General features: G+C 52.4%; 3 protein-coding genes across 6 annotated transcripts in view; 2 read left to right on the top strand and 1 right to left on the bottom strand.

The window, feature by feature from the left end:
• Positions 1 to 110: 110 nt before the first annotated feature.
• The window catches only part of LOC104371082 (protein-L-isoaspartate(D-aspartate) O-methyltransferase), a 28,092-nt gene continuing 2,522 nt past the window's right edge, over positions 111 to 25,680 (bottom strand). Inside the window, exons 1-9 of one of the 4 annotated variants that reach the window (XM_086613034.1) lie at positions 5,314 to 5,341; positions 5,039 to 5,174; positions 4,076 to 4,180; positions 3,380 to 3,411; positions 2,771 to 2,875; positions 1,972 to 2,092; positions 1,247 to 1,332; positions 857 to 1,026; positions 111 to 533 (exon numbers count right to left, since the gene is read on the bottom strand). In XM_086613034.1, the coding sequence (XP_086469160.1) occupies positions 521 to 533; positions 857 to 1,026; positions 1,247 to 1,332; positions 1,972 to 2,092; positions 2,771 to 2,875; positions 3,380 to 3,411; positions 4,076 to 4,180; positions 5,039 to 5,153 (747 nt within the window). In that variant the 5' untranslated portion in view covers positions 5,154 to 5,174; positions 5,314 to 5,341 and the 3' untranslated portion in view covers positions 111 to 520. Of the gene's footprint in view, positions 534 to 852; positions 1,027 to 1,246; positions 1,333 to 1,971; positions 2,093 to 2,770; positions 2,876 to 3,379; positions 3,412 to 4,075; positions 4,181 to 5,038; positions 5,201 to 5,313; positions 5,342 to 25,680 lie in introns of those variants that run through there. The other 3 variants (XM_086613035.1, XM_009984268.2, XM_086613036.1) reach the window with 3 other exon arrangements.
• CCDC32 (coiled-coil domain containing 32) lies at positions 5,722 to 11,714 on the top strand. The gene is made up of 4 exons (XM_086613455.1): positions 5,722 to 5,753; positions 6,099 to 6,348; positions 8,430 to 8,586; positions 10,314 to 11,714. Exons 2-4 carry the CDS (start codon positions 6,108 to 6,110, stop codon positions 10,450 to 10,452), a joined length of 537 nt encoding a protein of 178 aa, XP_086469581.1. The 5' UTR covers positions 5,722 to 5,753; positions 6,099 to 6,107; the 3' UTR covers positions 10,453 to 11,714.
• Positions 21,502 to 22,593, top strand: LOC104377304 (prolactin-releasing peptide receptor-like). Its single transcript, XM_009984078.2, has one exon. It carries the CDS (start codon positions 21,502 to 21,504, stop codon positions 22,591 to 22,593), a length of 1,092 nt encoding a protein of 363 aa, XP_009982380.2.

Below are 25,680 nucleotides of genomic sequence, written 5' to 3'. Positions count from 1 at the left end.
GGCGCATCAGGGAAAGGGCAGGAGAGCGGGATTCCAACCCGCCATTCCCGGTGCTGCCACCGGCCTTGAAAGGAGTTGATGCAAGACAGGAAGAGGACACACTGTCGTAATTAAACTTTGACAAATTAAAACTTTTGACTTTGTCGCCACTCTGAAACAGTAATTGTGTCTTATTTTCTTCAAGCGTTAGGCAGAGTAGTCGGTGTTAGAGAGTGTTTTTAGTGAAGGTTTAAGTATTCCTGCCTGCTTCTGGGATTCTCTGTGAATAGATGTTACTTCTAACTGATGGGAGAGGGCAGCCGGAGTTACTGTCTGGAAGCGGACATGGCCTCAGAGCCTCCCCTGCTCCTGCTGCGGGAGGAACAGCCCTTTCTCCATCCCGCCGGAACCAGCGCGTGCCTTGGCAAGCGCGTCCGCTGATAAAGCTTCCGTTCGAAAAGCAAAACCGTACAGACCAGCTACAGTCCTAAGTCCCGTGCGTGAGCTTTCTGAGGTCACCTTAGAGGTATCCATCCATCTGTCAGAATTCATCCCTGAGGCAAAGAAAAACCAACAGTTACTATCCGCGGCCTTCGGTTCATCGACAGAATCAACACAGCTACGGTGTTCGTGAAAGCGCACAGGCTCCAAAAAAAGAAAAAAGAAAACAGCTTGAGTCTTCAGAAATCCTATCTAACAGAAAATACATCCCGCTCTCCTGCTGTGCCCTACCACTGCCAAGCCTCTTTCTTCTCTCTTTTGCACACAGCAGCTGCTAGGGATCCAGGACTCTCAGCAAAGCCAGCAGTCAAGGAGAGCAAGCTCACAGGGACAGCTGTGAGGAAGAAACGCTCCTCAAGGGAGAGCAAATCTTTACCGAGGCCACTGCTTTTCCTTATCTGTCAGAGGAACGTAGATCACGCCCATCAGCTGCGTTTCGACGATCTGCCCGTCGCTGGTTTTGTCGTACTGCATCAGAACTTGGTTGGCACCTTCGGGACCCACGGGCAGTATTAACCGACCTCCTGGCTTCAACTCATTCAGCAACTGGCAAGCAGAGAAATTGGAATCAGCAGAGCCAACAGAAGGAGACAACAGGAACGAGCCACACTGTGAGCTTCACGACGCCTTGAGAAGCAGGAGCTTGCCAGCTCCACGTAAAACAGACCGAAAAAGAAGAATCGAGTGGTTCTGTGATTATGAGGTTTTTCACAGCGACTGATGCAGGCAGCCCACAGCAAGAGACATCCAGCACGACCACTCTTACCTCCTTTGGTACCGTCGCTGCTGCCGCTCCAACATGGATGGCATCGTAAGGAGCCTCCTCGGGGTATCCCTGCCTGCCATCTCCAACTACAAGAGGGAAAGCATGCAGAAGAGAATTTTGTTCAGACAACAACTCCACACAAAAATCATTCTTCCTATATCTTTCCAGTTGAAAGCTAGATGACGAGAACTTTGTAACAAGATTGCCATGGGAATTTGAATTCTGTTGGGTTATTTTTTAAAAAGGGGGAGAGATTTCTGGAAGTGAGCCATGCTAGAAGGAACAGCCAAAGCCAGGAGAGCCTTTCAACAACACAGCAACTTGTGCAGGCTTGAGATTCCAGATAAAGGAAGAGCTGGCTCAAGTTATCCTCCCCCAGAAAACCAAAACAGTGTGTCCAGAGCCATCCAGATAAACTCCAAGCCAGATGTGGTACGACCACTCCCTTCTGAAGAGCGTCTCTTACTGAATTAAGACAGTCACTACACACTTGAAAGTAAGGTGTACGATGACAAGACTGCCTGTGACACTAAATACTACTTGTTTACACCATAGCGTTCAGGTCAGCGTAGCACATGCTGCTTCCTTAGCCAGTGGTTTCTGAAAACACTGTGGGAAGCATCAACACACACTGGAACAAGTGCTTCGAGAAGCAGAGCTCTGCAAGCAGCCAGAGCTACTGCATTCCCAGGAGGGAACAAGCACCAGGATCCCAGAGCACTCACCCACGAGTTTTACACGGCCGGAGCTGAGCAAGGTTGGATCATCTTCTTGGACGTTTCTGATGGATTCATGTACCAGTTCTGTAATGTGCTCTACGCCCACAGCTTTCCCTGTTGGGCCCATCTGAAAAAAAAACCCAGCAGACAAACAGCTAACACCTTGTATACATAGGGAGATGTATTTATAGGGCAAGTTACTGTGGGGACTGGAGAATTTCCAGGAAGAAACTTAAGAGTAGGGTTTCTGGACAGGAGCTGCAATACCCTGCCCCCTTGGTTTTAAAGGCTGAGTAGTCCCAGTTGTATTAGCTACTCAAGGGATACACAGACACTGCCTACAGGGGTTCCTAGTAATCCTTCATTTCCAAAGAAATAATTATTTGGTAGAATTAGCAGCTTCTGTGGCCAGGCCAGTTCTTGACTAACTTACCTCCTGAGAGGAGTAACTTGATCAGCTTTCTAGCACTTCACAGAAAATACTTGCAGGAGTTTAGAAAACAAGAGAGACAGACTGTGACTACTTAAGAAGCAAACTAAAAAGAACCTACAACAGACTTGCACAGCAGATGAACACACTCCTCTCGATCTGACCAGGGTTAACATCCGAAACATCTCATGGCACATACAGCATCCATTTGGATTCCAAAAATGACTGGATTTGGTTCTACTACAAGCTGGTCTGGGAAGAGTTTACCCCTTCCTCCCACCTCCTCCTCTCTCCCCCAAGAAGCACATGCCAGCTGTGACAAGCTACCTGTCCTGATGCCCCTTGCTCACTAGAAACGGAGTCCTGTGAGCTTACCATCCTGGCGAAGCAAGCTGTAAGATATCCACTTCCAGATCCAACATCCAGCGCTTTCCCACCTTCCACGAGCTGATCCTTCAGCAATTCCAGCGCGTGGGCATGCTGTGTGGACAACAAGTACAAGGAGGTGTGAAACATCCCGTTTTAGCTTCCTCTCCTCAAACTTTTCCTTGTCCTAAGCGTTATCTGCTCTGATTTAAACGCAGCACACCCGGTATTTTGTCTGACACATTCCGAGTGAAATTCAGGCCTTTGATCTGGAAGATCTTTTCGCAGAGCAGCATTTAGGAAGGGGTTCAGTAACCAGAGGCGAAGCAGCAGGAAAAAAAGGCCTCATGCAAAAACTGGACAACATTAATGGTTAGCCTCAGCTGCACAGAACTTGATCTGAGCACACTTTTAAAGCAACTTGAAGAGTCTAGGGCAAACTCTTGTTAAAAATAAAAAAGCTTCACACAGACAGTGCCTAAAGAAACAGCACGATAATCACGTCTGCGGGATCTGTTTTACCTTTCTTCTTTAGTATTTAAAAAAAAAAATTAAATAAAACCGGTAAAATAAAAACAATTTCCCCCATTTCTGCTAAAAGTGAGATGTTTCACTTACCATATGCGGTGCGCTGATCGTAGCCTTGTATCCTGAAAGGAAAACAGGGACAAAAGTTACGTGATAAAGACACAGCAACTAAAACCACCAGTGTGAACAGTTCCTTTATTCTCCCCCACTTTCTTCTACAAAATACAAAACCCACTCTTCTCTTTTGCTCGGCGGAACGCTCCGCAGCTCTCGCAGCCTGCGCTCGCTCCCGCTCCCTACGCAGGACTCGGAGCAATCAACAACCATTCCGAGCACGGAAAAGCCGTGTCGTTCTTCCCTCAGGATCTCGTGGGTGAAATACAGATGGGGTTTGCTCTACCTGACCTATCTTAAAACCCAGCCGCTGCTGTGGGGAGGGAGCGCCCGCCACGGAGAACTCGGACCCGCCGAGCCGCGCTGCGTCCCTCCGTCAGTGCGATGAGCACAGTCCACGCACACACCGTAAGAGTGTGATATTTTCTGTGTCCAGTTTGGGGCCCCTCACTTCAAGAGGACATTGAGGTGCTGGAGCAGGTTCAGAGAAGGGCAACGAAGGTGGCGGAGTCCCCATCCCTGGAGGTGTTTAAAAACCGTGTGGATTTGGTGTTGAGGAACATGGTTTAGGGACCCTGACAGTGCAGGGTGAATGGTTGGACTCGATGATCTTGAAGGTCTCTTCCAACCAAATGATTCTACGATTCTATGATTTTCCCGTAAGTTACTCACCGATAGATTGAGGAGAATCCATGTACGGGAAATATTTGATGTAGTGACCTCTGTCAGTAGCCAACAGCACATCAAAGACTCGCTGGGATTTAATTATCCCTTTTTCTGGAGAAGAAGGAAAACAGAAAGGGCTTAAATCCTCGCTCCTGCAGCAAGAAGAGATTTGGAAGAGGGGAGTACAGTTCAGGGAGTGAGTGGAACTGGGAGAATTCAACCTCAGCAAGGGATCTGAGAAGGGACAGAAAACAAAAGCGCAGAGGGAAGTACATCCTTTTCAGCTTCTGCTACACCAAATGAAATCCCGTTATGGTCCCAGCCATCAGCCCAGTCTCTCTCAGAGGATGGTGACTTACAGCCACGACGTTTCTGGGGCTGTCAAACGTCATGAAAGATAAATAGCATCACACTTTCACTCCTGAAAGCGGAGACTCAGGTTCAGGTTTCAGGAGCGCTGGCACGGTGAGTAAATGAAAACTAAGAGCGATGACTGCAGAAACGTTCAATGTGCCTTCACGCATCATCTCTGAGGGAACTCTTACAGGGAAAAAAATCAGCTTTAGCAGCAGGGGACATCCAAAGCTGTTTCTAAGCGTGTTGCAGCCCGCTGTCCAGAGCGGAGCGGCAGCTCCGAGCGCTGCTCCAGTCGCGGGGCGCCTCGCTGGAGGGCAAGCAGGGGCTGCCGAGGAGCTCAGCCCCCACCAGCTCCGAGCAACGTCACGTTGTGCAGCGTTTTAAAAGGGAGGAGAGCCGAAGGCAGGCTGTGGATAGTCTTCCCTGCCCCTTCTGGCATAACACCTTGTGTCCAACTACAAACAGAACAAGTTCAGACGGGGACACATCCTGAAATTCGGGCAGTGTTAACCCAACATCCCACAACCTACCACCACACAACGCCGTTACACCGACAGACGCTATCGGCAGCTTTCGGACGCGCTCCGAAGAGCGGCCCGCGCCGGTACTCACTGTAGAGGTTGTTGACGAGCTCCGGGTGCGTCTTCCCGCTGGAAGTCCAGGCCATGGTTCTGGAGAAGAGCAGTCCCATGAGTGCAAGCGCGGCGCAGGGCAGCGGGCAGCTCATCCCACGGAGACGGGCAGCGGCCTGCGGAGAGAGGGGATTCACACCCGGGTGAGCCGCCAGGAGGGGCGGAAGGCACCGGGGGGCCCCGGCGGAGGGCACCGGGGCCGGGCTGCCCGCGGCGGGGAAGGTCGCGACAGAGCCGACGAAGGCGGGAGCGCACCCCGGGCACCGGAGCCACAGGAACTCCCGGGGAGCAGCTTCTTCCCCGGCTCGCCCGACGGCGGGTGGCCGCCGCCTCGCTGGGGACAGGGGGCCGAGGGGGCACGGCCGCCGGCCCGCGGCCGCCCCAGCCCCTCCGAGCCGGTACCGGCACCGGGCCCGCGCCCCCCGGCACCCACCGCGCAGCCGCACTGAGCCCCCGCAGCCCGTTGCCAGGTGTAACGGTTCGCTCGCCTTCTCCGCGCAGGAAAAACTTCCGCCCTTTGCCAAGATGGCGCCGGGGCGGCTTCAGTCTCCCTCACGCATCCCGCCGATTCCCCGCCCTCCGCTGGGCGGCGGACCAATAAGCGCCCTCTCGCCGGCGGGGGAGCGCGGCGATTGGCCAGACCGCGATGCCAATCGGCGCGGAGTGAGAAGCTGTCGCGGCTTCCCGTGTTTACGGTGCGGGCGGTGGGCGAGGCGGGTGCGGGGCGACCCCGCCGCGCTCCCGGGGAAGGGGCTCGGGCGGCCGCGGGGAGCGGTGGTGACAGGGACCCCCGGGGGAAGGGCGGAGGGGGCGTCATGCCGGCAGGGGCAGCGCGGCCTAGCTCCCAGCCGCGTCCCGCGGGCCTGGGGGGCTCGCCGGGGCCTTGGAAATCATGGCTTTGTGGAGGGAGGCCACGCTTCCCGGTGGGATGAGATCCCTGAAACGGCTGGAGATGTGACCTGGGAAGAGCGGGGTAGACGGGGAGGCCTGGGAGAGAGGGCTTTCCGCTGGGTGCTCACCGTTTGTTCCCTCCGCCTCAGAGCTTCGCCATGAGGATGATGGAGAGCGCCGACTCCGTGGTCACCAGGTCCAGCGAAGAGCTCTGGGCTGAAATCTGCTCGTGCCTGCCACATCCCGACCAGAAGGATGCTGGCGATGCTTTTACAGACTCCTTCGCGGATTCCTGGGCCGATGGAGGACGCCAGGGTGGTGGATCAGTTGGCTCTTCCCAAACCAGTCTGAAGCCCTGGGCACCCCTGAGTGATTCGGAGGTGTATTTAGCATCCCTGGGTGAGTGTCTGGTAAGGCTTTGATTTTCCATCTGCCTAGGTCCCTGCTGACAGCCAGGAACTGAGAAGCACGGTCATAGCTGCTTCAGCTATGCCACACAAAGGAAATCTTTTGTCCAGTATAAACCAAATAATTTGGTTTTTTTTTCCCCCCCAGATAAGTGGAGTAGGGATGCTGCAGTTTTCCCTCTGAACAGCATGTAGTTCTGCTGTAGCTGACTTGAGGAGAAATACATTCTGGACTCATCACAGCACCTGTGTGCTTTTGTGTTACCAGTATTTGTCTCAGTGCTTTGATGGTGTCTTGAGAGACACTTGGAAAAAGAAAAGTGAAATTTCTTTCTGTGACCTGTTTTCTGGTTGGAGAGGAGGGGGTAAGGTATGGGAAGGAATGCTTTCCTGCTAGAGCCTGTATTCCCAAACGACAGATGACGCAGGTCATGATTGTGTCTCTAAATTCCTGCAGGATCAGTAAAGCCACAAATTGGTTGTGAACAGTGCAGGAGCTGATAGAAGCACTTGATATGAGGGGTGATACGGTTACCAGTACTGGAGCTGACATCCTAGCACTGCTAAGCACTGCAGTAGCTCTCAGGTCATGGAATTACTCCCCCTGTTTTAAGTGTTTCCTTCTGCCTTCAGAGCCTCATTGTACAACAGCGTTCAGTCCCAGGATGGATGCTCCTCTTGCCTGCTAGGAGGAAGCTTTGGGCTTCTCCTGCACTCCAGCAGTTGGACCGTGACTCCCTCCACTCGTAGCAAAACATTGCATCTTTATGGTTCTTTTTTCCCCTTCCTTCCTTTCCGGGGAGTTATTTTTATCTTGGGTCAGTTCCTAATGTGGTTTGCAGCGCAGCCACACACGCGGTTGTCTTGGCTTGCGTGGGAGGCTGCGTGCAGGAGCAGGCCAGGGGGAGCGGGTGGCAGGAGTGGCTTTTTAAGCTTTTCTTTCTCTTGGAGCTTCCGTCTTGCCTTGGCTGCTGGTTCAGACTATTATTTCACAGTACACTAAGTCGAGCTTTTAGTACCAGATCAAGGGTGCCGCAGCAACAAGACACAAATTCCTCTTCTGGTATTAATTACTGCTGCAGTTCCAGCTTGTTCAGAAAATGCCAGTGGATTAATTTTTACCAGCAGGCTTCAGACTAGATCTGCATCTGTTTTCTCACAGCCAGGATGAAAGCGTCACACTAGTGCAAAGCTTCTCTTGTACGTTCTGTCTAAGTCAACAGAAATACAACCCTGTTCTAGGTTTGTACCTGGCCAGGGTGAGTGATTGGAAATCACATCATTCAAATCTTCTGAATTGCGAGGGCCAGAGACTTCAGTGACAGTTCAGTTCTGTGATACGAGACAACCTCCAGAAAGCTTACCAGGTGGGCCACAGCCTTGTGAACTGGCCCAGTTCAACCAACGGTGGTCAGCTTTTCAGTAAGAAGTGTGATTACAAGTCGATACCTGATCCTGTTTAAGGAGGAAACTATCATAACGGTGTTTTGTGACCAGAGGGAATAATGAAATTTCCTTCCTTGTAGCTTTGTGAATTGTAGTTGGATTACCCTGTGTCCGGTAAGGAGACTCTTTCCATCAACCCCTGTGGCTGAGAAACTCACACTATCACGTTCTGTTACGAGATACCCAGCTAATAATACTGCTGCCTCCCTTTTTTTCTTTTCCTCAGTTTGGGCATTATTTAGATTCACACTACAACGAGTGGGTTTTATGTTCCGTGCCAGTTTGCACAGGGAACTTAATGCCTGTGGGATCCGAACCCTCCTGTGTGATTTCATGGAAACTGGACTGTAAGTGTGAAAGTTGTTAAAACTCAAAAACAGGCAGAGTTGACTGATTACATGAACCTTATTTCCTTCGGAAGCATCACCTAAAAATACCATTTTGTATACAAACAAGAAATACAGTCATGCAGACCTGAAGTACAGGGTACGAAAGGACTTTTTAAATATGACTTAGTCTTGAAAAGTTAATTTAACTTTTTTGATACAGAAGTCCAGGCACCTCTTTCTGAAAGGGAAGAAAAGTAGCAATAAGGATAACAAAGACCTCTCCTTTGCCTCTTCACAGAGAGAAGACTGATGAGAATTAAAGGCTTGTCTCAGGAGGTGACCTCCAAGGACATGCTGCGCACCCTCTCCCAGGCCAAGAAGGAATGCTGGGACAGGTTCCTGCAGGAGAAGTTTGAGTCGGAATTTTACGTAGAGGGACGTGACTCTGAGGAGAGGTAACAAGCAAGTCGATGAGAAGGGGTTACACTCACCGTGTTGGCAAACAGACTTTATTTCCCAAAAACTAAACCCAGGCTTTGCAGACAGTTAGTAACACCATTTGCATCGCACTAGAGGGGAATGCACGGAGCACAGAGGGTTGGAACTTCCAGTGCTGTTCGCTGCATCCCTCGGACTGGGGTGATCCAGCGTGGACACAGCTGGAACCCACTTGATAACTTCCTTTGTGACACTGGGGTAGGGAGGGAAGGAGGTGGAGGAGGGGATGTCTAATGTGTCTCAGATGGCTTTTTTTTTTTAAGGCTTAACTTTAAAAGTGACCCCAGGCTGTTCCCTGCAGCTTTGTAAGGGCTGGGTTAAGCACTGCTTGGGATTTGGAGTTCTTTACAGGGTTGGGACCAGTCCTGAGATCAGATTTCCTGAGTGGCTCTCCCTTCCGTGCCCCTCGTACAGTGCTGCTGCTCTCTCACCCCTTACCCTTTCACAGATGACATATGAAGCGAGATGAGAGGCCTTTTCTTCAGCAATCTCACACTTCCAATCACTTATAATGCTCTCCATATTTCTCCTTCTGAGCTGACATTTCTCCTGATTGCTTCTAGCTGAAAAGAAGATTATTCTTCTCCCTTGAAGAAAATCTACTTAAGCTAGTTTGGGAGTTTAAGTGTGAAAAATAATCTGTTTATAAGGAGTTTTTAGATTCTTTCTTTGACCAGTTAACTTCAATGTGATTTATATTTAAAACAAGCTTTCGTAGACCTATGTCCTCTTTCTGCTCTGTTTGTAAAGGCTGGGGATATTATCCATGAAAGAATTTTCCTCCCTAGAATTTGACCACGAAGTTACAGGTCACTCCTGAATGGTGCCAAAATATTTGAGTCTCACCCACCAACGTAACGAAACAAGCCTTAACGTTCAAGCACAAGGACATTACCCAGCAAAATTCTGCTCTTGGGAAAGAGCAAGTTAATTTTGTTGTGGCAGGATTGAATGACTTGAATCACACTTCTAGAAGATGAGCATAGACACACACATTTAAGAATTACCATATTAAACTTCCAGGATTGTAGCCAGCATTTAAACAAAGAGGGGGTAGATCCGTTCTGGTTGGACCAGTTATTGAGAGATAGACTGTAAAACAATGGTTATGTTAGTGTATATTTATAAACATCTATAGAATCCCTAGTACAGTTAGCATTCCAGAATGTACACGTACTGCCTTTTTCTTCTTTAATCTTTTGGTATCATTTTTATATGTGCTTCCCAGCTTGGTTTTGTTCCCTTCTCCCCTGTATTTCCTAATCCTCGTCACAATTAGGCCATTGTGAGTTTTGTTTGTTTCAACAGTAGGATTTTTACTTCCAGCCCAGAAAGCTGGAAATGGAATTGTAGTCTTTGGCTACAGAGACAGACTAGTGCTTCCAGAACGTAAAAGCTGATGTACCTGCTAAGGATTCTTTTCGTTGAGGAAAAATTGGAGCATAAAACTTTTCCAGCCGTAGTTTAAAAAACCCAACTGCAGCAGAATGTCTTTGTAGAATGGAAGATTCTGTTCTGCTTGCTCCTCTGGCACACGGATCAGTCTCATGATAGGCATTATCTGTGGCAACAGGAATACCTACAGAGGTGAAAGAAATAGCTACGGAGGGTTTTCCTGACACTTTTCATACATTCCTGTGAGGCTTTGCTGCTCTCGTTTCACTTTGTCTTTGCTTTCCCTCAGCACCCTAGAGCATCTGAAGCGATGGCTGCAACCTGATAAAGTGGCAATCAGCACCGAGGAGGTACAGTGCCTCATCCCTCCGGAATCTCAGCCAGAGAAGCAGGAGACTGAGGAAGAACGTCCAGCTGTGGAGCAGTGAGCTACGCACCAGCCATGGAGCTGCCTCTTGTCCGAGCCCTGATGAAGTTGTCTCCAGTGACAGTAATAACAGGGGGGTGGAGGGGAGTGCAAAAGTGCCAATTGTCAGTTATTGAAAAAAAAACAAACAAAAAACCCAAACTCCAGCACACAGAAAACCCAGCTGTGGGCCTCCAGAGAGAGCGACTGGCACTTGTTACGGACAAGAGCGGAACGCCTGTGACACGGCGTACGTGGAACTGAAACCTTACCTTGAACTTCTCCCAGCCTGTAGCAACCTGATCATTCCAGTCTGAATGTGAATTGTTTGTAATTCATCAGGAGACACATTAAACAAAACCCCCAGTTGTTCAGAAGCATCAGAAAACGGTCTAGAATAGAACAGATAAAACCACTGAATCCGTTTTTCTTCCTGTCTTCTACCTTTTTTGCTACTCAATTGGGCTTTTTTTTTTTTTTTCTTTCCTCCAAAGCCCACTGTGGTGTTTTCTGTAGATCTTCACTGTTATGTCCGAGTTGGCCCTGAGCTGTGCCTGGAGGAAGACGGGTATTTTTCACCCACATGAATTTGGAACCCTAAAGGAAGCTTTCATTGCAATCATTACATCCATGGGATCATCGACACTGGAGCTATTTAACATTCCTCTGTGTCATGTACCCTCCTGCAATATCCCAGTTTATCAGCCAAACTGTCCAGCATGGAATAGACTGGAGGGGGAGCGTGGGTTTGGTTTTTTTTTCTCCTCTTGTTGATCATTTTGTACCTGTTCTTTATCTCCTCCAGAAGGAGGTCAGATGAGAGTCTGTACTGGGAAACCAAGAGCAATAACCAAACTTGTTTTCATCGCAGACTTGCGTAGCGTTATCTGACTTTAAATATGGTTTAGTATTTAATTGTTTCTCATGCTGTCTAATTCTGCAGGGAGTTATTTCCCATTGCTCATCAAAGAATCTGTGATCAGTGGTGCTTTAACCTGTGCTTTCCATCCAGGCAGTGACACTGGAGGTCAGTAGAGGGAAGCAGCGTACATCTTCTGTCAGATAAAGCTCATTCTGGCAGAAATTGTAGAGGTAGTTAGGCACATACGTCCTTCATACCATGTTCATTATGTACCTGTATCAAAATACATTTTTAAAAGTAGCTTCTTGACACACCTGCCTTGTTTCCTGTCTCTGTGCAGTTATAAACGGTGCTGTTGCCTCACTCACTGACAGCTGCTGTTCTGTTGGTGCTTCTCCTTCGGCATCATGACTCGGTGTTTGTTTCCACGAGGAGCTTTATCAGTACAACCAGCCACCCCACGCTCACCATTCCCACCCCCACCCCCCCCCAAAAAAAAAAAATCACCCATCACCCTCGTAATTCTCCATTAGAACAAACGAGTTTTTTGAAGACTTGAGAAATACGGTGAATCACCCGTGTGTCAGTGATACAAAACTTGCAAGTCTCGTATCTTGTTGGAGGGTGGGTTTTGTCATCTTTTAAATCAAAAGGGACATTTATCTCTAAAAATAAGTTGGCTTTCTCATATAGCTACAGTCTCTCTCCCCTGTGATGTCAAGCTATAAGAGATGCTCCCAGTGTTTACCAGAAATGGTACGTACAAACAGAACGATGCAATTTCTCTCTCTGTACCAAGGCTATTTCATAGTCAATACATTTCTTTTTTGTGATTAGCAGTGACTGTGAAGATGCTTTATATTACTTTGTCTATCTGAGAAAGAAATGTATTAAAAAAAACAACTGTGCTGAAACACTTCCAGTTCCAGATCCCCATAACCTAGCGTTTCCTCTAGAAGAGGGACCTCGGAGAGAGTAGCTCCCACCATTTCATTTTTAAAAACAGCTCCGAAGCCCAAGGAAAGGATCAGGGGCAGCATTGCTGCCCAAACACAGAACTAGCCGAGCAACTTTGGATTTGCAGCGATACTCTGCCAGGCACACGCAGGTCCTTTGCTGGTTAGTTGTGTATGTCTGTCTGTCCAGATGACGGAAGAACGAGGTGGTTGTCTGCCTCGATTTGTCCAAAACACCAGCTGCTCCGAGCAGGTTCTTGTGCAGGAGGATCCTGCAGGGCAGAGCAGCTATTCCAACCCTTTGCACGCTCTGCCAGGATGGCAGGGAGAGAGTCCTGCCGCTGCGCCCGGTCTACATGACTGTCTTCATCAGGCCCAAGGGACTTTCAGTAAAAAAAAAGACCAGGATAAATCAGTACCAAGCAGGATGGAGGCCAGAAGGCCAAACAAATGCTTTGTGATGGAGGAGGAGAAGAGAACTCATGCTGGTGATTTCAATGGATCATCAGAGACCTTCGTGAACAGCCGCATCCAGCTCCAAGCGGGCGTCTCCGTCCCCGAGGGGTGCACCAGCTCCCGCTCTGAGCAGCACCGCATCTGCATCATCACGGGGTCGGATGGTGTCCCATGCTGTGAGGTTGGCTCTCCCAGCTTTGGTGTGGCCAGGAGAGCGGGATGAGCATGGGACAGCGTGGCACGGCTCCGCTCCGCTGTCATGCTGGACACGGGTCAGGAAGAAACGCCCTTTTTCTGCTTGTGGCTGTTGATCGGTCCTGTCAGCACAAGGAGGTAAATTAGGTCCTGAGGCACCGCAGCAGCATCTTTTCAGCAGAGAATTAAATTCTAAATTCTAGATTGACATTCAGGTCGAGCATCCATCTGCATCTCTCTCCATCTGCAGGCCTGCTCCGGAGGCTGGCTGACAGTCTAACTTAACTGGGATGTCAACAGCAGGACTGAAAGACCTGATCTGGCCTCTTCAGAACAAAAAAAAAAAAAGAAAAAAAAATTCCCCAAAACTATTTTATAAGCACACGAGCTATTTTTTATTTAGTGTTAACCTAACCACACTTTTACTGTACAGAAACATCTCCATCTGAGTAGTCTGACCATGAGCTGCTCCAGGAGAGGGACAACAGGCAGGGAAGGCACTACCCTACGGAGGGGTTCAGAAGGATGAGCTGGGGGCTCTCACGTGGTCCACCCTTTGGGTACAGACCCAGCCAAAATCCAATTTGGGATGGATCCCATTAAACCCCCAAAATGGCAGCGAGAACTCCTCTGTTCACACCCCCAAGAACTTCTTTACAAGATCTCTCAAACCACACGTAGCAGCACCATCAAGTGCAACAACCCTGCCCAGATGCGTCATGCTGCTTTATGTACTCACAGCTTACCTAGCAAGGGCTTTACTCCGAGCTATTATGGTTTATTCTAGGAAAAGGAAGCTGTTTGGCTTCTATCAATAAAAAAACTTGCTGGCACAAGCAGCATCTTCACTAGGGATTTTTTTTGTTTGTTTCACTTATAGAGCAACACCAGCCTTCGTACACGTGGGAATAACTCTCGTGCCAGGAGATGCACCAGGCTAAGCAAAACAAGGAGCTGTTGATAACAGCGTAGCAACAGAGAAAAAACAAACAGTCAGTGGGTGCAGACGGGTGCGCAGCAGCAGCGTCTGAAAGCATCGTGTCCAGACTGTTGTGCACCAGCACAGACCTGCTGCCAAATACAGGAGACGATTTTTCAGGTGTGAGAAACCAGTAATGACAACAGAAACATCAGCCCCGCTCCAGTTTGTACCTTTTACAGACAACACTTGACCCTTCTCTCTGCATGAAACAGCATTTCTCTACCCCCTCAAACTTGCCAGAGATGGATCACACCGGCGTTGTGACACATCACCACCATCAAGCTGCCACTGGTTTATTTTCAAGATGGGGCAGAACTAAGCACAACCTAAGAGAGCCCGATGCTGCCTCGTGGGCGCACCGCAAGGGCCATCGCGGCGGGTGCCACCAGCCGAAAGGACAGCCAGGCTCACGGGGCACGTCAGGCAGCAGGAAAGGCACGGGAGGAGGGAAAGGGGGCTGGAAAACCAGTGCCTCGAAGCACCTTTTTGTTGAAAGCTGCACCTCCAACAGCGACTGGCTAAGAAAAAAAAAAAATAGTCTGGCAATGGCTGAGGCTGATTAATGTCTCTGCAGAATATAATCCACCATCTCCAGTCCAGAGAAGTTGTGGCTACCCCATCCCTGGAAGTGTTCAAGGCCAGGTTGGATGAGGCTTTGGGCAACCTGGTGTAGTGGAGGGTGTCCCTGCCCATGGCAGCGGGGTTGGAACTGGATGATCTTTGAGGTCCCTTCCAACCCAAACCATTCTATGATTCTATAAATGGATTAATCCACCTATCGAGCAGAAGCCAACGCATGAGTTTAACCCACTGCTAAGGTTCGCACGTATCCGTGGGAAAACGGGCATGGGCAGTGGCACGACTGTGCCTGTCGAGGGTGGCTCCTCTCGTCTGTGCTCCACGTGGGCTGACGAAGGCAGCCTGACCCTCCCCAAGAACTCCCACCCACCCGCACCAGGAAGAGCCACGGTTCACCGTGTACTTAAACCGATAAAACCAATCCCACTGAAGCACGAGCTGGCAGCACCACGGAACGATGCCAAGAATATTCTGTCCTGCTTTCTAACTGACAGGCTCTCTAGGAGCTCAGGGTAGGAAAAGCTGCAGCCCGCTGCAGGAGGAAGGTCTGCACGGCGATTGCCATTCTGCAGAAAAGGTGATGAAGACTGACGTGTTCAGAAGTGCCTGCAGGTGGTCCCGCTCCGGTTGCTCTCTGGCGATGTCCTGCAGGTGCTGGAACCTGTGGTTATTTCTAAAAGCCAACCTGGCGACCAACACACGAAGAGAAGGATAAAAACCACAGGAAACTCTGATTCCTGGCCATCACCTGTACGGGCTAGGATGGACACCAGGATGTCATAGCAGATGCCTCAAGAAGCATCACTGGCTCATGGACCAGGGATCAGCAGGGTGGGCTGCAGCTTTCAAATCCATCCCTTGTATCCACTCAGAGATGGAAACTCCTGGTGCAGGGCACTACGAGCTTCAGAATAAGAGTGATTTACCCTACCAGGTCTTTGGAAGCAGTAAAGATCAGGTCAGAAAAGGTTTTTCCAGGATAAGCACAGGCAGAGGGAAAAGCTCCCAGCGCTGCTGTCGGACTGCCCTGGCTGCACTGCATCCGGATCCAGACGAAGGCTCCAGCCGACTCGGCGTGGATGTACTCCGTTCCGGCCACCCCGCGACACGTCCTGCCGCTGTCACGTTCCAACTCCCTCTCCCATCTCGAATGATGTTTGAGGAGCCCTCAGCTCTCCTCGTCAGATTGTTCTGCTGTTTAAAACTTCACAGCAGCTCTCAGCCAGACTGTGATACAGAAACAAAGATGATTTTCTTCCCACTGGTTACTCGGTGGGGTTGAGTCCTCGCCCCTGAAGGCCGCTCTCAGCCAGCGTGAACAACCCCAACCCACGTCCGTCAGATCAAGGGAAACCAACAGCCTTCTCCCACCAACAGGGAGAACTTTGCAGGGCTTCTCCCAGGACTGCTCTGACAATTTCCATTCCGGTTACCAAAACAATTCCAGTTGTTGATGATTCATTTTCCCTTATTTAAGTAAGCTACGAAGGAACAGATGAGAAGTTCCTGCATGTGGAATCAGAGGTTTCCAAGGAAAACAGAGCTGATGGGCAATGACCAGCTTTGGATCTGGCAGCCAGGTACCCCGGCCACGTTCAGTAACAAGCAACCCTGTTCCTATACACTCCCTTTTTATGAGGCATTCAGTAATTAATACATCTGACCTCCAAGCGATGCCTGTGGAGAAGCAAAGATTTGTTTTTCCTTCCACAGGAAGAAGAAGAAAAGGAAAGATAAAAATTACAAAACCTCAATCTTTTCACGAGGGGCAGTAACTGCTCCAAAGCACTTTCACAACAGCGTATTTCTGAATAGCTGAGAGGTTTAAAACTTGCTTGTCCTGACACTTCTAATAAAAAATTCATAACAGTATTTTAGCTGAAAGATGGTGTCTGTGATTGGGGGAAAAGCAGCTGCTTTTTTTTTTTTTCCTGTACCAACTTTGCAAACCCCGGGTGCATTTCTGGATGCTTGTTGCCCTCCCAGCGCCTTCGGAATCTGCTGCCCTACAGTAATGACAGTAAGTGACCTAAAACCATTAGAGGGTCCACGGGGAATTCAGCTGCATGAGCTGGTCAGGGAGGTTCCCCCCCTCCCTTGCACCTCCAAACATTTTCAGCTTTGTTTTTACCCTATCTCTGAGATCAACCCCCTCCCTGGCTGGCTGGGACAAGGATCTAGGTCCTACCCTCCCAGAAACCACAAACACAAATCCCCAGCAAACTCTTCCTGCCATTCCCGAGGCAAACCAAAGGCGCTGGGACCTGCGGAGTCATGAAAATTACGTTATGATCCCAAAAACGATCCCCCAGCTTTGCTGCCAGGGGATGAGCTGCTGCTTTGCTGAGCCTGCGATCTGCCCTGTCTTAACTTCAGCCCATCGCTTGGGTCAACAGGGTAATTAGCCCCGGGTTTAATTTCAGCTCTCGTTACCACCAAGCTTGTCATAACGCTCTCGCACAACGGGATGGAAACGAAATAATTACTATAGTCAGTGGACACTGATATTATTGTCTGCCACTCAAACCTCGTTAGAAGTGGTACATTATTAACTTCATCTTGCCACCGAAATCAATATCGAAGCAATACCCGCTTCCTCTTTTTAATCACACCATGCAGCTCTTTTACAGTAATAAATGCCCAATTAAGACTAATTTCTCCCAAGCCCCCGTTTCTGAAGCCTTTATCCGTGTATCTATCGATCATCTGGCAACTCGCTAACTTGAAATAAGCTGGAAATCACTTCCGAAAGGAAAAATCGGAGTGGAAAAGAGCACCTCTGCTGTGGCAGAGGCTGCACGAGAAGGTGGGAAAGAGGATGGAGGAGAAAGCACAGCCCATGCACGCTCCGAGCGGATGCCACAGAGGGAAAGACGCGACCCATCAACAGCAGCACTCGCACTGGTCACCAGCAAGCTTCAGCCTCCGGCACAGGAGCAACGTTTGGTGACTCCCCACCGCGTTTCCTGAATGCCACCGCTGTGTTTCGCCCCATGGGCTCTTCGGTTACACCTCGCCAAAGCCACTGCTGCCCACGCCAGCAGGAGCGATGCTGCTCCCCCCGGGTACCCCTCGTCCCTGCTCCCACAGAAAAGCCCATGGACACCTTCAAACAGCAGCACTGAGGAAAGGCAGAACCCCAGCTCAGAGACACATGTTTAGGGGTGACAGGGAAGGGCCCTGAGTCGCTTAAAGCAAACAAGGAATTCTCTGGAATTTCCTTATGCAACAACATCTGCCCTACAAACACGCAATTTCAGCAGAAATTGGATTTTCTTCGTAAGGCGAGGACGACAGCGGGGAGAAGGGCTGGTGGAGCTCATGCCTGGCTCTCCATCCAGCCCAGCCCGCTCGTTTGACTCAGCCATGACCATTTCTCTGCTCATTTAATTACCTGAAGTCGTTGGGTATGGGCCAGGTACGCGGCCAGCGACGCAACACCTCCCAGCAAAGCAACACCACAAGCACGCTCCTGTGCCTGCAAAGCGGCTCAGGAGGCTGTTGAGAAAAACATTCATGTTATTTTTTTGCCCCCTACACACCCCCAGCTCACCTTCCGGCAGTGGCTCCCAGGAGAAGCACAGGCAGACCAGCAGCTCCAGCACTCAGTACTTACATTTTTGGGTAACCCCTTCTCGCTCCTCCGCCCCACAGGCAGCACAGGATCCGTGTAATCGAGCTCCTCCTTGGGAACAAAAGCACCTTTATACCATAACACCAAGGAGGTGGAAACCCCCTTCACCACCAAAGGCAGCTCTTTCCTCTCCCACGTAGCAGAAAAAAAAAACTCATTTGGGTTTTTTTCTCCACTGGAATTTTTTTTTTTAAGCTCTGGGAAGCACTTTAATCGCTATTTCTAAGTTGAGCAAATCGCTTCAGCCCCAGCAGCCTGCTGAGCTCTGCAGAGACCAGAGAAAAAAAAGTCAGGTGTGACCTTTTATACCTAATTGGGGAATTAATGTCACCTCTGGAAGCACCTTTGGCTGCTTTAGGCACAGCTGAGAGCCCCCCACACTGCCCCAGCAGCTCCGCTGGGTTTAACCACACCATTTTAGCAGAGCAGGGGCGCTGTCCGAGCTGCCCCACCTCAAACCTGGTTTAAAGCGCTGCTCTGACAGCCTGACTGCATGTAAAATCTCTGATAAAAAGCAGAAAGCTCGTTAAAATAATTCCAATGCCCTCGGAGGCTCTGCCCATACAGCCAACCTGGGCTGAGCCGGGTACAGCGCAGCGCTCACGCGTACGCTGAATTTGGGAGAGGAATGGTTTTAGTGACTTCAACCATGTGGATCATGCTTGCCCTAAATCCAAAATTGCCTTTTTTTTTTTTTTTTTTGCAAAAGACCCCTTTGGTGGTGGCTGGATGATGCCGTGGCGGGGTGGTGCCCCGAGCCCGTACACCCAGCTCGCTTCAGAACGGAGACCTGCGACCCAAAGGAGTTTAAATCCTAACAGCTCCATTCCAAGAGCGGACAGCACACAGACAGATGGGGTTTATCTGGTTTTTAAAGACATTTACGTTATTTGTAAACACACGCAGGAAGGAACAGCCAAGAAATAAAAATCTAATCCTGATTCTTGTGTGTCCCTGAACGCCCAACGCGTGTCGCAGCAGCTTTCTCGAGTGTCTGTGCAAAGTGTTTCAGTGATGAAGCTTTTTTCCCCAAGCTCTTAAAAATGTCAATATTGAAGCTACCTTGGAGGTAAGTGCCCGTTGATGGAAAAGGTCGCGTATTCCTGGTGTGCCTCCGCGCCAGTCCCGCGAGCACCGAGGTTCTCCAGCACATCCGTGGTAACAGGAGACCTGAGGTGTTCCTGGGAGAAGGGGAAAAGCTGGTGGCTTGGTGGAGAGAAAACCAGTCGTGTGATGGCTGGTCCTGGCTCCTGTTTGCATTTTGGGCCAATTCTGCTCAATTCCCGGTCGTTGGAAGCGGGGCTGGGCCGGATGCTGGGAGCACCCAGCACCTCTCGGGTCTTGGGTCCCAGGGTTGCTCCCGGCCGGGGGTTCCAGCCAGCCCCGGGCGTCCTTCTCACCAGGAAACAAAATGCAAAATAGCGTTTTTATTCACCCTCCCCTGGCTGGGGGCTGGATGCTATTCCTCCCCCATCCCCTCGCTGGAGCCGTCTGGTTTTGGGCACGGGCTAGTGCTGGTGTGCGCAGGGGGCTCAGTTCCGTGGGGTACACGCTGTCCCCACGGCCCTGCCCCACACCACGGCTGGCGGGTGGCCCCCGTTGGCTGGGCCATGCTCACCCCATGGCTGGGTGCCCATCAACCCACGGCTGGACCAGCCTCACCCCCCCGCCCTTGCCCTGCGGCTGGGCCACGCTCACCCCACGGTGGGTCACCACCGTCCTATAGATGGGCCACCCTTGTCCTGCGGCTGCCCGCACCCCATGGCCACCCCCACCCTATGGCCGGGCTGCCCTCGCCCCCCACCCGCTCGCTCCCCCGGCTCGGGACCCTCGACGGGGCGCCCGGGAGCTGCAAGCGCTCCCGCTCGCCCCGTTCCCTCCCTGCCGGAGGGAGGGTCGCCTGCGGGTCCCTCCTCCCCCGACGGGGGGTCGCCTGGAGCCGGCCCCGAGGGCGGGCGGGGGCTCTGCGGAGCAGCCCCGGGGCCGCCCCGCCGCGCTCCGGTCCCCGCTCGGCAGCGGGGGGGCGACGTGCGCGTCCCCGCGAATCCCTGGAACACCGGGCGCGGCGGGTGGAAACGTCCCGTTCCTCCGGGGCTTAAAAGCTCAGGCAGCGGCGCAAAACAAAGAGAAACAAACAAACAAACAAACAAAACCCAAACAACAAACCTCATAAAAACCCGAGCGAAAGCGGAGGTGAGGAATAACTGCGGCTGCCGGGATCTCCCGGGGAACAAACACCCGGCACCGAAACGCGGGCTCCGCACCTCGGCGGGAGCATCGGCCGGGCCGGGAGCCGCTCGCCCACCCCGGCCCCGGGCCCAGGTACGCGCCCCGGGGCGGGCACGGTCCCGGCCGGAGCCGGGGGGTCCGGCAGCGCCGATGTGCCGCGGGGCGGGAGGGGGCTCGGCGGCGCGGGGAGGGGAGGGGCCGGCCCGACCCCCGGCAGGGGGGGGGGAGGCTGAAGATTTATTCTTTAAATTAAGGATCGTACCGGCGCCGCGGCTGCAAGTTGGGATGTTGCGTTCCCAGCCCGGGCAGGGCGCGGGGACCGGGGCTGCGTCCGCAGCGCGCGTGCGGCGTGGGAAACCCCGATATCTCCCGGTTAATTACGCGGGCTACTTAATTAGTGCTGGTTTGACTCGTCACCGCGGGGAAGGAGACTGGCCAGGTCCTGGGGAGGGGGATGAAATGGTAAATTTGACAGCGCGGGGGGCGAGAGAAGCGTCCTGGAGGGTAAATCTTCGTTTTCTTACACTTTTGGCTTGAATATGTTTGACGTCATCCCCGCTGTGCTGCCGTCAGTGGTTTTGTAGACAGAGCCGCTCCACGGGAAGGTGGGAGAAAACCACCCGGGGTGGTGGGGGAACAACCACTGGGGTAAAATAACCCTGTGGGGCAGGGGAACGGTGGGGTGGGCTGGGGTGGAGAGAGGGGAGAGGGATGGAGAGGACCCTTCTGCCGAGCCGGGGGGCCAGAGGGCAGTGCCAGGGCCGGCAGATTGGGACAAGGTTGGCGGGGAAAAAACGAGAAGTGAAAAAAAATTCCCGGAGTGCCTTTTGTTCCTGCTTGATGTCAGCTCAGCTCCCGGGTGGTTTTCCACAGAGCATCCCAAGCTGCTGCCTCCGTCCCATCCGACTTACCGTCTCGTAGCCAGGTTGCCCGTTTTCCCTGTACCGAAGCCCCGCTGCGCCTGCCGCAGGATGTGCCCGCTCTTAAAAAGTCACAGCGTCTTTTGAGTTGGCCGGTGCGTCGCGACGGGGCTGTGCGAGAGGCCCCAGAGCCCGGGGACCGGTTCTTCTGCCCAGAGCTACAACCAACGCCCGTTTCTTTCCCTTTCAGGGCTAACGGCCTCGTCCCTGTTCAACTCCGAGGCGTGGAGAGGTGGCATCGGCCGCCGGAGCGACGGCATGGCTCACCGCCCGCTGCCCAACGACTCCTGGCAGAACGGCTCAGCCCCTCTCTTCACCGGCCTGGATCTCCTCCTGGAGCTGAAGCCCCTCTTCATCCCGCTCTACGCCACGCTGGTAGCGGTGGCGTGCACGGGGAACCTCTTCCTCGTCCTCCTCATCGCTCTCACCAAGAAGCTGCACTGCACCACCAATTTCCTCATCGGGAACCTGGCGGCGGCCGACTTCATCATGTGCCTGGCCTGCGTCCCCCTCACCGCCTCCTACGCCTTCGAGGAGCGGGGCTGGCTCTTCGGGGTGTTCATGTGCTACTTCGTCACCTTGATGCAGGCCGCCACCGTCTTCGTCTCGGTGCTGTCCCTCACCGCCATCGCCATCGACCGCTACGTTGTGGTGGCTTACCCTATTCGCAGGAGGATAAGCCGCAGGTCCTGCATCTGCCTCGTGGCTGGCATTTGGTTACTCTCCATCGTGGCCTCTCTTCCCACGTCACTGCACACCCACTACTTGGATCTCAACACCATCGGCCACGACATGATCATCTGCGAAGAGTTTTGGAAGCACGAGGAGAGAGCGCGGCTGCTGTACTCGTGCTTGATGCTCCTGCTGTCCTACATGCTCCCGCTTTTGGCGGTATTGGTCTCCTTCTGTGCCATCACCTACCACCTGCAGAGGAGGAACGTCCCGGGTGCTGCCTGTCCCCGACTAGACAAATGGACCCAAACGAAGCAGAAGACCTTCCGGGTGCTCACCGTCTCAGTGGTGTGCTTTGCTATCTGCTGGCTGCCCCTCCAGGTGGTGAACTTCATCAGAGACATCGACGAGGAGTTCACCATCCTGGACAAGAGGTACGTCAATGTCATCCAGGTCTCCTGTCACCTGATGGCCATGAGCTCTGCCTGCTACAACCCTTTCATCTACGCCTCCCTCCATGACAAGTTCTGGTTCCACTTCAGCACCTACTTCTACCGCAAGAAGAAGAGCTCCGGCGTTGTGTCCTGCAAGGCCTCTCGGGTCACTACCTGCTCCACCCTGGCAGACGCTCCTGTTGGCATCTCGGATAAGATAGCTCTGCAAACCAGGTTATCTTAACTGAAGGACCCCAAGAGATGAGATTTGCTTTTGGACACTTTGCTGTAGACTGGACGCAGGAGCTGGTGGCTGGTTGTGGTGGCACATTGCTGTTCCCAGATGAGGTCCCAGCAAGGTCCTTGTGCCTGGCAAGGAGAGCGAGCCCCAGAGAACGGACCGATGGGCTTCGTGCTCTTCTGAGCAGCTGAAGGATGTTTTGTTCTTTGGGGAAAACAACCAGGTGCAACAACAAACACCGCAGCCGGGCAAAGGCAGAGGGACTCGAAGCAGGAGGCACCTGCTGTCCCACCTACGGACAGGCTGGAGCAGCGGTGGGGGTTTCCACCTGACCCAATTCAACAGACAGCTGTACCCTGCATCTTGAGGCATGGTTGGGTGTAGGGCATATGCCCTATGACTCGATTCATGGTTGGGTGTAGAGTACATGCCCTGTAGCTCACACCATGGCTGGGCGTGGGGCGTACACCCCACATCTCGACTCACGGCCGGCTGTAGTGGGCTGTATCTGGAGCACAAAGACTTCTCCCCGCGGTTTATTTAGGAGGCGGGTCAGCTTCTGAGCAAGACAGACACGCATCGGGCGCGCTGAAAGAACTCTTTGGAGAGCGTGCGTCTTCATTTTGTAGGATAAAGATTGTTCCTAAGCAACAGACAGCGCTTGCTGCCTCCGACACGGGGGGCGGTTGAATTGCTGCGTGATTTCTCTTTTCAACGGCGGTTCGTTGGTGGAAGGACGATGTACGTTCAGAAATGTGCATTCTTCAGTCTTCTGTAACCTGCTGGACTTTCTGAAGAAGCCACCTGTGTGAGCAGAGTGGAGGGTCCCAACGTCTCCGGCCACCAGCGTGTGGCCGAACAAGGCAGACGCAGCCAGGCACATCAGTGAAGTTAGTGCTGTTCTTCGTAGCCGAGTAGGACTCCAAGGGATGGGGCGCCTAGAAGGATCTCATCTTGCTGGGGCAGATGTCTCAATCTCTGCTCTCAGGGTAGTTGAAAATCGTCTACGTCCATGTCCAAGGTCATTGAGTGGAGGTGGGGGCCCTGGCGGTAGGCTGCTCTCCCCCAGAACCTGCAGGGTGAAAGGTGGGTTTATCTGTCGGATGCTGCTTGGTGTCTCCAGGTGCCTGGTGCATCTGTGGCCCATCAGCTGGCTCCATGCAGGCGGTGCACCAAGAAGGCACCATCACCAGATGCCCAACTCAGTTTTAACCTCTGGTTTCCCAGGAGGAGCCTTTGGGGACAGCCCAGAGGCACCAGTGTCACCGTAAGCACCGAGTCTTGGCCATGCTTTGGTTCACCATCTGCTGCTGTGCTCCGTGGGGCTGAGCCATGTCTCTCCCACCGCTCTTTATCCTCCAGGGACAGGACTTCAAAGGCCTCCTGGAGTGTGTCCTCACCACCGCATGAACACTCTCCATGGTGTGGCCATTGCTCGTGGCCATTGCTCGTGCTTTCAGAGAGCAGCTTGACGTCCACCAGTGCAGCCGCAGCTGGTGGGACCCTCCAGGATCCTGATCCACCCTCGTCACACCTGGCTACGAGCTGCTGCCCGCTCGCCCTCCCACTGGGACCTTTGTGGTGGTCCTAGAAGGACCATGTCGACATCTGTGGTGCAACCAGCGGAGACGGGGGACCCATCAAACGCAGGGTGATGGGGACACTCGTCTTCTCCGTCGTGTATCCGCGAAGCAGCTCACTCTGTTGGCTTCTTTCTCGCGCCCGCGCGGGGTTGTGCTCGGAGCCAGGGCTTGTCCTGGAGGAGCAAAGCAAAGCAGGAGGTGCACTGCTCGTCCATCCCTCTAATAAAGGATTAAAAAAACCCCAAGGCTGTGTGTTTGTACCGATTTGAGCCCAACGAAAATAAGCTGTCCTCCACTGCAGCTTCATCACATCCCAGGAGGCCAACCCGTTCGGACGCGTTCATCTCTGTCGCCGCTGGCGGCAGATCCTGGGGGGGTCAGTCTGGGATCAGGGCTGGAGGAACGAGGCTGGCTGAGGTTTTGGGAGAGCTCTGCGACGGAACAGCTCTGCCTGGAGAGAAAAGGTCGGACATGCATTATTCTTTTACCCGAGGTGATGACTCAAGATGTGCTTTCATTCACTTTGATTTCTCCCCAGCGCCACCCATTCCCTGTGTATTTGCAATAGCAAATAATTGGTGTGTGGGGCGAGGACAGCCTGGGAGCTGCTGCCATCTCGCTGCCCGGTCAGCCCTGCCCTGCCTGAAGGCTTTGACCTGGGAGGACACGACCAGGAGATGGTTGTGGGCTACCAGGTAGCGAGGTTGGGTTGTTGCCGGCGGCAGCGGCGAGCCAGGGCAAGTTTCAGAAGCTGTGGGCGAAGGGAGGAGAAGTGCCAGAGTTATGGGAAAAGGCACAACCCCAAATCTCGTGGCACGTTCTCGAGCGATAAACTTGCCCATCAGCGACGTAGAACCCAAACCGATAGCAGAACGTCAGGAGGCGACAGCAAAACCTCGCAAAGAAAATGGTAACGATGTTTAAAAGCCTTTTTTTTTACTCCTGGTACGTCAGCTGTTTTTTTTTCAGAGTTGAACTACAGAATCACAGAATGGTTAGAGTTGGAAGGGACCTTCAAGATCATCCCGTTCCAACCCCCCTGCCATGGGCAGGGACACCCTCCACTACACCAGGTTGCCCAAAGCCTCATCCAACCTGGCCTTGAACACTTCCAGGGATGGGGCAGCCACAGCTTCTCTGGGCAACCTGTGCCAGTGCCTCACCACCCTCAATGTAAAAAATTTCTTCCTTAGATCCCATCGAAATCTCCCCTCTTTCAGTTTAAAGCCATTGCCCCGTGTCCTGTCACTGCATGTGCTTGTCAAATTCCCTCTCCAGCTTTCCTGTAGCTCCATTAGGTTCTGGAAGGTCTCCCTGGAGCCTTCTAGCTCTTGTGTTGGGGACCCCAGAGCTGAACGCAGCACTGCAGGGGGAGATGTCAGGACAGCAGAGTAGAGGGACAGAATCCCCTCCCTCAACCTGTCAAACTGAAGAGGACGGACAGAGGTGTTACCTGCTGAGCTCGTGTTCTCCAGGTGCTTTCCGCTCCTTGGCGATGTTGAGCTTT

This window comes from Tauraco erythrolophus, chromosome 6, assembly GCF_009769465.1.
Source record: "Tauraco erythrolophus isolate bTauEry1 chromosome 6, bTauEry1.pri, whole genome shotgun sequence".
NCBI classification, from domain to species: domain Eukaryota; kingdom Metazoa; phylum Chordata; class Aves; order Musophagiformes; family Musophagidae; genus Tauraco; species Tauraco erythrolophus.
The sequence above is the reverse complement of the archived record's forward strand: the minus strand, read 5'-3'. Positions and strand labels throughout refer to the sequence as shown.